General features: G+C 40.5%; 1 protein-coding gene across 1 annotated transcript in view; it reads right to left on the bottom strand.

Annotated features, from left to right (window-relative positions):
• The window catches only part of pcsk5a (proprotein convertase subtilisin/kexin type 5a), a 37,305-nt gene extending 22,945 nt beyond the window's left edge, over positions 1-14,360 (bottom strand). The window contains exons 1-13 of the mRNA XM_042509161.1: positions 14,023-14,360; positions 11,934-12,038; positions 8,522-8,674; positions 8,251-8,394; positions 7,881-7,957; positions 7,537-7,625; positions 7,267-7,439; positions 6,897-7,103; positions 6,261-6,266; positions 2,034-2,134; positions 1,822-1,925; positions 1,312-1,432; positions 882-1,070 (exon numbers count right to left, since the gene is read on the bottom strand). Of these exons, the coding sequence (XP_042365095.1) occupies positions 882-1,070; positions 1,312-1,432; positions 1,822-1,925; positions 2,034-2,134; positions 6,261-6,266; positions 6,897-7,103; positions 7,267-7,439; positions 7,537-7,625; positions 7,881-7,957; positions 8,251-8,394; positions 8,522-8,674; positions 11,934-12,038; positions 14,023-14,172 (1,619 nt within the window). The 5' untranslated portion in view covers positions 14,173-14,360. The remainder of the gene's footprint in view (positions 1-881; positions 1,071-1,311; positions 1,433-1,821; positions 1,926-2,033; positions 2,135-6,260; positions 6,267-6,896; positions 7,104-7,266; positions 7,440-7,536; positions 7,626-7,880; positions 7,958-8,250; positions 8,395-8,521; positions 8,675-11,933; positions 12,039-14,022) is intronic.
• Positions 14,361-14,757: the final 397 nt, after the last annotated feature.

The raw sequence follows: 14,757 nt of genomic DNA, 5'->3' as shown, positions 1-14,757 counted from the left end.
ACTACTACTGCTGATTATAACAGTACCACTACTACTACTGATGATAATAATATCACTGCTGATAATAGTAGCCTACCACTGCTACTACTGCTGCTAATAGTGCCACTATTATTACTACTGTTCCTAGAAGTATCAATACTACCGCTGCTGCTAATAGTACTGCTGCTGCTAATAGTACCCTACTGATGCTGATGATTCCCTGTTGCTGTGAATACTACTACCAATACTACTCCTAATAATTCTACTGCTGCTACTAGTACTACTACCAGTAGATACTATTACCTACAATTTGGGGCTGTTGCTGCTAATTCTACTACTACCACCACTACTACTGCTGCTCGTGCTGCTATAACATCCATTGGTAATACAAAATATTGATAGGAGCAGCTCTGAATAAAATACATGAAATGTAAATGTACATAAAATGTATGTATTTACTTTGCCCCAACTGTGCTTTGCATCATCATCAGTTATCCACACTTGAGTCTGTCTTGTTGCTATATGCTGTATTTTTTTGCATTGCACTTTGCCGAAAGTAAGAAAATACATAAAAGTTGAAAGTTGCCCAAAAATTAAACTGCCAGAAACTTCCCCAGGTAGTATCTAGGTAGTAGAAAAATTGGATTTGGGCAACTGGTCTCTGGCTGATAAGAGCTGCCAAAAATCAAAATGCTTTCCCCCTGATGGTACAAAGTGCCAAACTGAAGAATTTAATACAGTGGAGTTATATCGCACTGTGCTTTAAATAGTTATACGCTCTGCTTTACTCATACATGTTGCTCATAGATTACTGTATGTAGAAACCCTGTGGTGAGCTATAGGAGGAGGGCGGTAATATCCTCCACACATTGTGTCGGTGATTGAGCATCACTCTTAGTTACCTGTTAGCCAGCAGCTGCGACACAGTGCCTGAAGGTGACGTGAGCGTAATGGAAAGGTCGCCGCGGCGACCGTGAGTGATGGTTACACGGACGACGACATGCTCCACATAAACAACATGCTGCAGGGGCTTGCTGGAGCAGCCTGTGCTCTCATATGCAGACATCAGTGGCGACCCGGGATGAATAGTTCTGTCATGAAACGCAGGACAGAAAAAGAATAAAGACACATAGTGAGAGGCAAAGATGAGAGAGGCGGCAGAAAACAAGAAGCACAGTCACAAGGAAAGAAAATTAAAGTGTGCAAGCATCAGTGTGAGAGAAAGCCATGTGAGAAGTGAGACAGAAATAGATAAAGCGTGATAAAAAGGGAGGAATCAAGGGAAGCCCTGACTCAAAGCAGAGATGTCTCGCAGTGCAGTTGGCGTGATACCTGCTCAGCTGGATGGGAGCCTCCTCCACACACTCATGCTGTGAGGGGACTTGTTTCCAACGCTCGGCCTCCTTCACCATGCTCTCAGCATCCAGCAGGCCAAAGCCATACAGGTGGCTCACTGACAGACACACACACACACACACAGACACACACACAGAGACACACACATATACCACATTAGCCAGGGCATAAAAGGAGCTGTTGCTCATAAAAAAACATCACGTACTCCTGGGACTTTGTAGGCGTTTATTACTGTTCTGCTCACAGTATCTCATTAGTTTGTACACTCACTGTTTGATAGTTTCCCTAAAAAGAGCTGAGAGAACATTTACCAAAATATGCTTATCAAGCTAAACTTATCTTTGCTCATCTTCTTTATTATAAGTTTTGAGAAGATTGCATTCAAAAGACATCATGTAATTATTCATTTTCTCCAAACTACTTGCAAATACGGGGGGAGAAAACTATTTGGAATTAGAAATTTCCGCAGAAGTCTGGTGGGAATACCTTTGTATCCAGCTCCATTAATGTGCCAGTCAGGGGCAAGAAGATGATGAGATTTTGATGTTTGGACAATAATGTGCTGCACATCCCTCCAGGTTAGTAAAGGGCTGAAAAAAAGGTCAAACAGAGAAAAAACATCATACTCTCATAACCCAGCCAAACCTATTAACAGCACCTGCATGTATGGATTTTGTCTGTGTGGGAGAGCTGCTTACTTCGCATTTAAAGCAAGAGCGATGATGCCTGCAGCCATGGAGGAGGAGAGCGAGGTCTCTGGATTAGCTTGGCTGCAGCTCTGCCGAGGACCTAACGTTACCTGTCAGGGACATCAGATCTTTTTAGCCTTTCAATATTTAACAGTATTCACCTGCTATTACAAAGAACTGTGCTTTTCGTCTTTGTACAATAGCCTTAATGAAGTAGATTTGCATTTGGGTTGAGAGATTTGATATATCCACCTTGTGATAACATTCGCTACCATCAAATACTTTATCATACACTTCATATGAATTAGATCATCGTGGGAAATCAATGGCAATACTGAATATATAGGAATTTTGCATCAATTTTATGAAGTACTTCCTACTGTTTGATTATCTTGTCCGTAAACAGTCTCACCATATATTCCACTATATGTTATTGTAAATACTTTAACTAGTACTACATTTTCTTTGTTTTAAAAACACTTTATCTTCATTTTCCTTGATCTTATTTTTGATTCCTTTTTCCACAATCATTATCTGTCAGAATGCCATTGGCCTTCTTTCTTCAATTACATTTTTATTATCCTATATTACACTAAACTTCAGTCGAACACTGCACACATCTGATATGTCCCAAAAAGCCCAAATGATTCTGGCATTTGGTATTAAAGGTGTTTAAAAGGGATAGTTCATCCCTAAATCAAATATACATATTTTTGCTGCCACCTGTAGTGCTGTTTATCAGTCTAGCTTGTTTTGGTGTGAGTTGGAGATATCAGCAGTAGAGATGTCTGCCTCCTCTCTCGTGTAATGGAACTAAATTGCACTCGGCTTATGGTGCTCAAAGTACCAAAAAAAAGACGTGAAACTCTTTCAACTACTAAAAGTTTCTGAGTGCAATATCTCATTCCTTTTCAATTTGTTTATTGTAAAAGTTGAGTTTGCAATGACAGTGAAAAACAATATGTTGTTCAGCCCTTGGTGTTGGCATATTGTCAGGTGTGCTAATAAAGAGATTCTGCAGATAGAAAACACAAGTGGAAAACCCCTCAGTAAGCCCGAGGCCAGAGGAGCAGCTCTCAGTATTCACCCAATTTACTCTAATGAGCCACCCCACTCTGTTTACCCATGACCCCTGCAAATTACATGGAGTGAGAGAAGGATCTGCCATCTTCCTTGCCCTCTGACTCCAAATTTATTTAGATAGAGAACATTACAATGTTTTTTACCTGACAAAAATATGGTTTGAAAAAAAAAAAGAAAACATTGTCTACTCAAATAAATATGTGGAGTCAGTCTGCATGTGTTACTGTGTTATTGATATGTTTTCCAGAAGCCTTGCACCTAGTATACATATAATTACATACTGCATAATTAATCACAGCCTTTCTTCCCTGATGAGTCACCATGCAAAACACAATGATTACTGCCAATCATCAGGCCAAAAAAAAAACTGTTTCCATCGGTAATTATGTATTCCATAGGAGGATATCTATTCCAACTTTAAGAAACTTGTCATTGGGCCATATTGGCTATGCTGACATGTTACTGTGGGCCTTCTGACTATCTAAATGTTCTGACTGTATAACTGAAGAAGCTGCAACTGCTGTGGTGCCTTACAATTGAGCCCCCCTCTTATGGCTCTTTGCGCACATGTAATAAAGGCTCCAAAAATACAGCACTGATGTCAATGGGAAAAGGCCATGTTTATAGATCATATAACTCTGTAAATATTTTAAATTTAATATGATTTCTTCCTGTGTCTTTTGAATTTTCAAAGTTATTGTTCTTCCAAAAATAAAGTTCAAAGAGATTATGTCTGGGGCATATTTGCTTGATTGACAGGTGTCTCAGACTATCACACTCAACTGCAGAAGTTGTTGCTTGTTCGCCCCAAACACCGCTCTGCAGAAAAATGTGTATTTTGTGACTTTAAGCGGCTTTGAGCAGCTGGATTGTAACAATCTAACTACAAACATCCTTTAAAGTTCACCAGAGTTACAAATGTCATCATCAAAAATGATTTAAAAGTCAGTTTCCTCATTGTAAATATATCAGAAATACTCCAGCGTTCAAGCCTCTGGGACATGAAGGTAATGACAATGATATTGTCACATTTATTCTGTAATTTCCATTCAGCTTTACAGGAAATCCAAAAGGAGCTTTAACAAATGTATGTGAATAATAGCTCCATCTGTTCTTAAACAAACGGTCCCACAGTACTTTTATTTTTTATTCTAAGTTCAATATATTTCTGTATTTGGATTTAACTGTGTGATGTGTGATAGATTTATATATTTAATATTTCATGCCCTTTAAGATCCATTTAAACCCAAGCAAATAATAATAGCAGTTTATTAATTGTAACATTATTCTTCATAAATGTTGAATTGTCTGCTTGCCTGTTCAGCCTACCTGCTAAGCTCCCAGTTAACTGGAGTTATTAATTGGATGTTTAACAGTTGAACACTGTCTGTTTAACTCCTTATAATTAGTGCTAAATTATATAGTTCTTCCCAAGAAACGCCTCAAAAATTAATTTGAAACTATTCAAAAATGAGAAACCAAAGTGTTCCCAGTTAATCTTGACTGACATTAAACCATTCATGGAATTATAAATGGGTAGAACAGAAATGGCATTTGTTGATGGATTTTCTTGTTGATATTATTATTGTCTTGATTCCCATCATGCTGAGTTTGCATTGTATGCCAATTTGCCAGCTTTGGTTGAATTTGCACTTCCCCATGTTGTGGAAAGTGGATCCACAGGACTTAGCATCATGGCCCAAAACAAAATATGCATGTTGTTGGTTCCATTACTCTGATCTGAGTGACAATGATGAGAGGCATTTAATTAATTATTTATCAAAAATTTGATTTTACAATTTTTTTAGTGGATTGATTACAGAAAAAAAATACGATGTGCAGAGCAGGGTTGAAACAGTATGAGATTTTCCCAGCATGATAACCGTCTCAGAAAATATCATGGATTCACGGTATCACAGGTATTACAGAATTATTATTAAACTCACTCAGAATGACCCTGAATGCAATGAAAACGAAGAGTTATTTTGTTTGAACAAATATTTGATAATTAAGAGTTGAAACCACCCCCCAAAAAACGCTACCTTAACGCGGTGGAGGGGTTTGGTTGTCCCTGTGATCCTGGAAGCTGTGTTGTCGGGGGCATTAGATCCTGGTAGGGTCTCCCAAGGCAAAGTTGTCAAAGGGCGGGACTCAAAGGTGTGTGTCTGGTGGCCCTGCCTTTGGTCATAATGCCGGCCAGGCTCAGCACAAATGAGCAACATGAAGCCAACCAAAGATTAATGATCGACTTTGAGGTCGTATCATCAAACCTGCGGCCAAATGTCTTGTACACTCGGGTGAAGAAAAGAGCAGAGCTGTCAACTGATCACCACCTAGCGGTGAGTTGGATCAGGTGGCGGGGGGAGGCTCCCGGAAGCCATCCTGTATGACCAAAGTGAGAGCTGTGTCTGCATACTCTGCGTAACGTCAAACCCGCTCCCATTTAGTGTTGGCTTCCACCAGGGTTGCCCCTCGTCTCCGATCCTGTTTGTTAAAATCATGGACAGGATCTCAAAGCGCAGCCGAGAGGAGGAAGCGGTCCGGTTTGGGGACCTCAGAATTGCATCTCTGCTTTTTGCGGATGATGTGGTTCTGTTGGCTTCATCACACTGTGACCTCCAGCATGCACTGGGGCAGTTTGCAGCCGAGTGTGAAGCGGTCGGGATAAGAGTCAGCACCTCCAAATCTGAGGCCATGGTCCTCTGCCAGAAAACAAAGGACTGTCCTCTCTGGGTGGGGAGGGAGATGCTGCCCCAAGCAAAGGAGTTCAGGTATCTCCGGGTCTTGTTCACCAGTGAGGGTAGAGTGGAGCATGAGATGGACAGGCGGTTTGGCGCAGCGTCTGCAGTGATGCGGGCTCTCCATCGAACCGTTGTGGTGAAGAACGAGCTCAGCCAAAAGGCAAAGCTCTCAATTTATCAATCCATCTACATTCCAACCCTCACCTATGGCTATGAGCTCTGGGTAGTGACCCAAAGAATGAGATTGCGGATACAAGCGACTGAAATGAGTTTCCACAGCAGGGTGGCTGGGCTCAGCCTTAAAGATATGGTGGGCTCGGACATCCAAAGATGCTTGGAATAGGGCCGCTGCTCCTTCGTGTTGGAAGGGGCAAATTGAGGTTCGGTCATCTGATCAGGATGCCTCACGGACCACTCCCTTTAGAGGTGTTACGGGCACCTCCAACTGGTAGGAGGCCCCGTGGCAGACCCAGAACACGCTGGAGGGATTACATTACTTGTCTGGCCTGGGAACGCCTCAGGGTCACCCAGGAGGATCTGGAAAGTGTTGCTGGAGAGAGGGACGTCTGGAATGCTCTGCTCTGGTTTTTGTCCCCGCAACCCAGCCCCAGATAAGCGGAAGAAAATGGATGGATGGATGGATGGTGGTTTTTTTTAATGGAACTATGTATAAAGAGTGTCCCTTTTGAGACTTTCTTTCCAGTTGATTTTTTGCCCCAATATTGTAAATAAGCAGATGTTATAATGTTTGATAATCATCAACTTTTATACCATAGTATACCGTAAAACTGGTATATGGCTGCAACATTAGTTCAGCGTGTGCTTGAAACTAGTAATTGAGAGTTTCGTTTTGTGGATCATAGATCCACAGACGTAGACACTGTGATTAAGATAAAGTTTTCACTGAATACCACAAAACACAAAATTCAGCACTGAAGTGCTTCCATTGCACATACAGACTCAGCTGAGCACATCACGACCTGCGTATATCTTGTGTGTACTGAAAACACTAATAATGTTTGGTATTCTCCTCACAGCCTCTACTCACCATCTTCTCTGTCTCCCCACCAGTGTAAGCTGTCGCCAGTGTGGAGGAGCACTGCTCCAGGTAATCTGGACGGCTTCCATGGCGAGCGCTGCTGCTGATAGAGACAGTGTAGATACTGCTGCTGTAGCCGTCACAGGAGCAGTGGTCACCTCTTCGCCCTCCGTTCCCTGATGCCCAGACAAAAACAGAGCCTCTCCCGTGTCGGCCCTGAGATTAATTGGGGGAGGAGACAGAGGTGATTAATTTATTAATGATATTTACACATCGATAAGGAGAAGATTCGCCCTTGAAGTAAATATACAGCCGCAGGTAGGATACAGATATAAACAAACACAAGCACATGCAGCCAGAAGAACTCTCTTTCTCTCACTGTTTTGATGCCTTTCTGCAAAGCAAGACGAGTCAGAGGCCCCGGTCCCTCCAAAGTGGCCCCGTCATCTTCTGGCCCCCAGCTAGCCAAGTAGATATCAATATACTGTGATCTAAAACTCAGTGATTGGGCCTCCACAATGTCAGTCACATCTCCATCCAGCATGCGGATGCCTACAGGGGAAAGATAATGGTTGAATCCATTACACACAAAACTTTGACCTCCAAAAGTCCTTCTGCATTACGGTTTCATGCTGTCACTTGGACTCACCGCCTATCCGTGCGTGGAAAGAGACTCCAACCGTGCATTGAGAGTTATTTGCAGCTGCGGCAACCATCCCTGCACACTGTGTCCCATGGCTTCAGAGAAAGGAGGAGAACATCAGAACATGAGGTTAGATGCATATGCATGAGGAGAAGACGGGCTATTTCCGTTACATCAAACCAGTGAGAGGACAGAATTCAGACTGGGGGATTTGCATATCCATATATGCATGTAATTAGTGAAAAATGGAAAGAAAAGTGTGCATTCATTAAAGTTAGAATCACGACGGGGAAAGGAAAACTGCAAGAAAACAGGTGCTAAAGAGAAACCCAGGAATAAGAAGTACTCACTAGTTGGAAGCATTGTTGGAATAATCCGGAGAGGGATCTTCGTCTTGTCCGTTCACATCATAACTGGCGAGAGGATCCTGAATCAGATGGATAGTAAGCAGCAGCACATTACGAGACACCGGCGGCTATCTATCTCTGTTTCATCAGACAAATCACAAAGGGCATTATTCACCAGTCCACCGGACAGTTAAGTGGATCAGACGGTTAATGTCCATTCCAATACTCTTGGCCGGCCTTTCCGAACCTCTGGCCCAAAAGCTCTGCCTGCAATATCTGTCTCAGCTCTGCGCTCTTACACTAAGAGCTCTGCCAAATTGCTTATGATTAATGTCCCCTTCCCGAGAACAGCGTCCCATCCCAGGGCACTTACATAATTTGGCTTCAGATCCGGATGCTCTCTCTCAATGCCATCATCTAGGACAGACACCACCACACCCTTCCCAGTATACCCTCTCCTCCAGGCCCCCGCAATGTTCATGAGAGACCGGCAGCCTTTGGACTCATCGCTGCAGTGCTGTGGAGCAAATAGTGGGACATTCAATTTAGCCCCTGGGAGTAAAGAATAAATCAGGGTCTATTCTAGGATCTGTCTGTCTGGCTTTATGTGTGTATGTGTTTCAGACTTTAAAAATCTGACTCACCATGTACCACAGGCTGTTCCATATTGAGTCTTCATAGTGCAGGGTGCAGTTGGACTGAGGATGAGCAGTGGGAGGGTGTTTGGAGTAGATGTGACTGGCTCTGGAGTACCTCTTTACTCTTCTTTGGACCACCTGCTGTTGTAGCCATTCCACCTTAAAACAGGAGCACACTGGGTATTTGAACAGATGTAGACGTTTGTAGCTGCATGGCTCAGTCTCAGTTGGATCGTGAGTCAACCACTTGGGACTGAAATATCTCAGTGACTATTGGATGGATTGCCATGAAATCTGTGGTGAAATTTAGTCGACACCCTCAGGGTGAATTGTATTGACTTTGGTGATCACTTAATTTTTTTATCTTGGTTTTTGGTTTATGACCAAATACCTGCACAATTAACAACATTCCTGTAACACCTGCTAAGGTTAAAACAGCCCAAAAACAGAATAAACCACAAACATAATACAAATCTGTAGTTTTTACTGTAATAATCCCACAAACGTAATAGCAGTTGCCTACTACAAACTGAATATGTAATTTCCTGCAAATGTAATGGCTATTGCAATGTTTCTGAAAGTTATTTATAACTTACTCAGAGCTCTGCTTTGACACGTTTTGACTTGCTCTGTCCATAATAAGCTGACTCGAACCCATAGGCGTATAAGTAAATAAACAAAGAACAATAACCACAAAGATTATTTTTCATTTTCATATTACATTTGTGGGAAGTTATTATAATTTTGCACGCTAAGGATTTTCACCTTCCCACAAACGTAACAAATCCCTGCAAATGTTATAAAAACTTTTGCAGGAAATTTCATATTGCATTTGTAGAAGCAAATCCTATTAGTTTGTGGGAAATGTATTACCATTGTGGGATTATTACAATAAAAACTGCAGATTTGTAATACATTTGTGGGTTGTTATTACTTTGGCAGGTTTTTCCATCACCCTGCAAAAGGTGTGCAGTGTTTTATTCAGTGTTGACACATAGTACAATAAGTACAAACAATACAAACTGTATAAACAAACAGTCTATGTATTAAGTAGTGACTGAAAAGACTCAGAATCAAACGCTTATATATGCCTGTCCTACACTTAACAATTTCCATCAACAATAAAAAGAAATCGTTGAGACTTGTAACCTTCAAAAATAATGTTGTAAACCATTCTTCTGAAAACCAAAAATTAGATACACATTTTTGAATTCATATCAGCATTGTTCCACATTTTGAGCACAACAACAGAAACCCATCTCCTCTGAATCTCTTTTTTAAGATTTTGGTACAGTATAATTACAAAAACATCTTAAATCATATTCACTCTCTTTTACTGAGAAAAATCTTTGTAGACATTCTGGGAGTGACAGATGTACTTTGAGTTCAGTGTTTATTGGGACATGTTAGCATGCCAACATGCTAAACTAAGATGGTATACATGGTGAGTCTGCAAAACTGAAACTTTTCCTTTGTGCCAAGCGTGCAGGAGAGCTACAGTGGCCTACACAAAAAGTAAATGCTCATTCTAAGGTGATGAAAAATGCAACATTTCTTGCTTTTAGTTGATTATAAACTGATTAAAAAACATCGTTCTGAATATTATATATCAACTCTTCCAATAGAGGCACATAAAGGCGGTTTATGATACAGGCATCCACTTTGTTAAGGGGAACTTTGGTTTTTCTACACCTGCATCCAATTTTCCCATGCTTTTGTGTTTGAAACTGGTCCAGTGCTGAGTGAGACTGCTGCAATCAGCAGCCCGCAAAACAGACTGCAACGTAACAACTGAGGGCATTTGTTCACTGTCAATTTGTGTCCAAAAAAAGTGCTTGTTTTTGTCACTGACAGGCTCAGATTTTTATTCTATGTGTCTGACAATATTATGGAAAGATTGCCACAGAGAAAGACCTTTTCATAAAAGAGTAAGATCCTTTTGGATAAACCAGAAACGGCCCCGAAATTGAAAAAACCAACCAGACTCCGTCCAAATTAAGCAGACATTTAAGCGTGTAAAGATCCAGTATATTTTCACATCTGAGCTTAATTTAAGCAAACCAGATTTGGTGATTTTTGGAACAGTGAAAAGATGAACCAAGACAGCTTTTGTTCCTGATGCCCAGATCAAGTTGTTTTTTCTCAGATCTGAGTCAAGTGATAGAGTGTCTGCCAATACCGAGTAGTTATATTTACCTGGATAACACACACAATGCACACTTCAAGTACTTTTAAGTCATTAAAATAAATCCAGTGTATATGCTTGACAGTTTAATAGCTCTGCAAAGCACTACACAAAAAATCTGTATCCAAACAGTTCTTTAAGGTTTTGGATTTTATTTTTACAAAAATAACAAAGTAAACAAACTTAACATTTTATATGACTTATCACAATTTCACTTAGTGCGTCAATTGCTTTTTCAACAAAATAACTAAGTTTATAAACAAAATGTGTCTTCAGAAGTAGCTCTAAAATCCACTTAGAGCAGCGTTGTAATAAAAGTATAGAGAACTACAAATAATATAATCACAGTTCCACGTCAAACTAGTGTTATAGCTTAACTTTAACATTCCCAATCACAACAAATAAAATGAACAACAAAAGTTTTAATTCCACTTACAGTGATGTAGCAGCTTAAGATGAACATGAAAAATATCAGCTTGCACTCATTGGAGTAGCAGCATTACAATAAAACATGAACATCTGCCGCAAATCATTCTCTCCGTTTACGTCACCAGAGTGATCAATTTAAAAATGCGTTGATTGATCAGATCGGGGAATCCCTGGTTTTTGTAAGGTTTATTTGTGTGTGTCACGATGATAAAATAACTGTTGATTTAAATGGAGTCTGGTGGGTTTGACTAAAGCGATTTCTGGGCCGTGTCAGATTCAGATTTTGAAAACTTCATTGTCTGTGATGACAGAACATCGGCTTAGACATGGCTTAACATACAGTGCAAAACAAACTCAGACAATAAAAAAAACAATAAATACCTACAACAATAGTTTAGACAGAATAAAAATTACAATTTACTGTTGTCTGCTAACACAAAAAGGATCTTACTCTTCAACAAAAAGTTCTATCTCTGTATGGATCCTTTTCATTATGTTGAGAGAAATTTCTAATAATCATTAGTGGCTGAAACAAGCCGGCTCACTTAATACAGGACCTTTTTTTGAAAAAAAATGTTGTCTCCATTAGTCACAAAAACATGGGAAAATAGGGTCCAGGTTGAGAAACACTAAAGCTGCCCTTTAATGACTTTGGTCATCTTGAGGCCATGATGTGAGGGGGTGAGTGTGTGTGTAGAACAGGCCAGCACATGATCATGTGTGTGCTTCTGTGTTTGAAGGTAGGGAGGGAGCATGCTGCTGATTAATAATCCAGCAGAGCCTCCTCATATCCCATTACTATACCTTGGTCTCCTTGGCAACACTAACAGACACCTCTTCATTGGACACAGTGGACCTCTTCACCGTCTTGTGGTGGCGAAAACTGTAATGACTCCTCAGGTCTCCAATCTGGTGAAACACACATCAAACGCTCTAAATGAATTTGTTTTCAGGTGGAGGCGTGCTGCTCGCCCTGCTCCGTCACTGTACTAAACAGCTGTTAAATTATGAAGCTGCCTTTGGTGCGTTTCATTAAAGCAGCTACCTTACACCTGTGATAGTTTTTCAGGCAACCTGAGCCACAAGACTGCAGCCACACTGCTGCTCGTGTGTGTGTGTGTGTGTGTATAACACCATGACGTCAACAGATTGTTTCAATATTTAAGAAAAAGAGCTCTGAGTAATTTATATTTAATATAGAAAGTGTCACAATTGGCTCTGTGAGCTTTGCACGAGTGACAAGAATAAATTATGATCCTAATTTATTCCCTGATGGTTCTGTTGTGAAATTAGCTTTTGACATCTGACCTCAGCAATATAAAGCTGAGTACCAAAGGGTCTTCCTGGTTCATATCACCCGCAGTGAAACATGGACCCAAGACCTGCAACTTTCATTACTGCACCAATCCCCATGGGTGTACATGTGTTGAATTTTATGGACCTAGCCTCTCTCCCTCACTCTATTTTATTTATTCACTTTATTATTTATTGATTTTGTTTTTATTTGTTCCTTCTGTGGGTGTATTGAGATGTCTGGTCTGATTGATTTCTGTCTTTTTATTTTGTGCGAATGAGTTCTGACAAATTCTTTGCAACCATGATTGAAACAGCAATAAAGTCCTGGATCTTGGTTCTTCAAGGTTTAACTGTTCGGATAATTAATATTATATGGTCAGGGGCAGAATAATGAAATAAAAGCAAGAGGTGATAGAACAAAATGGGATTTTTTTTAGGCAGCTTGGTATCCTTCTCACAGTGGCTATCACTCCAGCAGGCTTGTGAGCAGCTGCTGACTTCTGATACAAAAAGTTCTCCTCCAAAGTAGAAACCAATTGGAATAATTACCTTTTTTTAATCATTTTGAGGAACAATCTACAGCAGCTATAAAAGTGACTTTCAACTGTCTACTACTACTCAAGATTTTCTTGAATCTTGTGCAAAAATTACACATTATTCTAGTTTCTGTCAGTGACAAACAGTGAACTGCAATCACAATTTATGCACTTAATTTCAAATATTAAACAATTTCTGGTCCTAATAATGTTGGAAACTTGCTATAATATTGTCTTATGTGACACTGAAGATTTGGGAGTTTGGTGATTAGCAGAATGCGACACTATAAGGTACTGTTCGTTATTTATGAGATTGGAGAGGATGGTGCAAAGCAGGCAATTCAAATTGTTTTTTTTAAACATTGGAAAGGGAGTTATGTTTGTTTGGTTTACTTCAACTTCAAATGATTTTCATTGATTTAAAATACCCTCAGAACCTCCAAAACCAGCAAGTGGATTTGAAAAGCACATTGACTTTAAAAATCTCCAAAATCGCGCCATTTACCACGACCAGAAACTGTGAAATATGGTTATTCGTGGTGTAAGGAGAGACATACGTTTTCCCCCAGTCACTCAGGGAGGCTCAAGGAAAAATATTTGTAGTTCAAGAGAGGGTCATGATACATACCTATTTAAAAAAAAACACTTAAAAAAAAAAAAAACAGGCCAAAGCCCTACTCTGATAAATAAAATACAGTCCCTCAGCCTGCTGATTATTCTGATTAAATCTATATCAGTATCAATGGTGAGACAGTTTTTAAAGATGTGAGACAATATTTTGGAAGAATAAACATACTGTATACTGGATTTTGTGTAATTTGTTTGGGTCATTTTGCAGCAATTCAATGCCTTTCAATGGTCTGAAGCTGCAGCTGCAGCTTAACTGACAGGCCCCAGACTCCCTACAGGCCTACAGACAGTGACTGACAAGTTACAAACTTTAAAGGGAGATTAAAAAGTACAAAGTCGACAACTGAGAGGAAATAACGGCTGCAAATGCTCGGTGTGCTCTTGTCGGGGCTTTCTAAAACAGTAAATACAGTACGTTGCATGACACTTACCTGACCCATATTCGTAAATCCATATTTCTCTGCTATCCTGTCGACAGACTCCCGGTTCCCTCTTATTTTTATGGCCCAGTCGTTGGTGTAAAATGTTGCAAGACAAACTTGGAGCAGAGTTCCCATCCACAGCGCCAAAAATCCCACCATGACTGCACAGAGACCACCGCGCTTCCTGTAATTAGACTGAGCCCAGGTGTTTCAGACGCTGACCCCGCGCACTGCTCCTCTGCCGAAAGTGTTTCTCATTGCCTAAATTAAAGTTCACTGTGGCTACGAAACTATTTCATGAGATGTTCAGAGGGAACGGAAGGATCTCTGCCGGTGTAGTGTCGACACGACACCTCGGCTGGCTCTCCTTCACTGGGAACAAACTCCTATCAGATTACCGCTTCCATTATGGGCGCCAAGGATCAGCTGTGGTGTTACTTTTGAAAGGATCCGGCTTGCGGATGCTCCGCCCCTAAGCGGATGCTCCGCCCCTAAGTTCCCCGTGGTGCAACGTCATCTGTGTAATGCAGTTTTAATTAGATAAAACATATATTTTCCTAATCAATTGTTGTTTTCGTTTTTATTTTAAAAACAACAAAAGGAACATGTGAAAGAGCCAACCAAAGGAGAAAAAGGTCACGTTGGTTTTAGATATTGCCAGAGGCGGACTAACAACAAAAGGCCACCCGGGATTTGTTGTCAAGGGGCCCCCCAAATTCGAACAAACACAATATGTTTGTTATC

This window comes from Plectropomus leopardus, chromosome 20, assembly GCF_008729295.1.
Source record: "Plectropomus leopardus isolate mb chromosome 20, YSFRI_Pleo_2.0, whole genome shotgun sequence".
NCBI classification, from domain to species: Eukaryota; Metazoa; Chordata; class Actinopteri; order Perciformes; family Serranidae; genus Plectropomus; species Plectropomus leopardus.
This window is presented reverse-complemented; position numbering and strand designations above follow the sequence as displayed.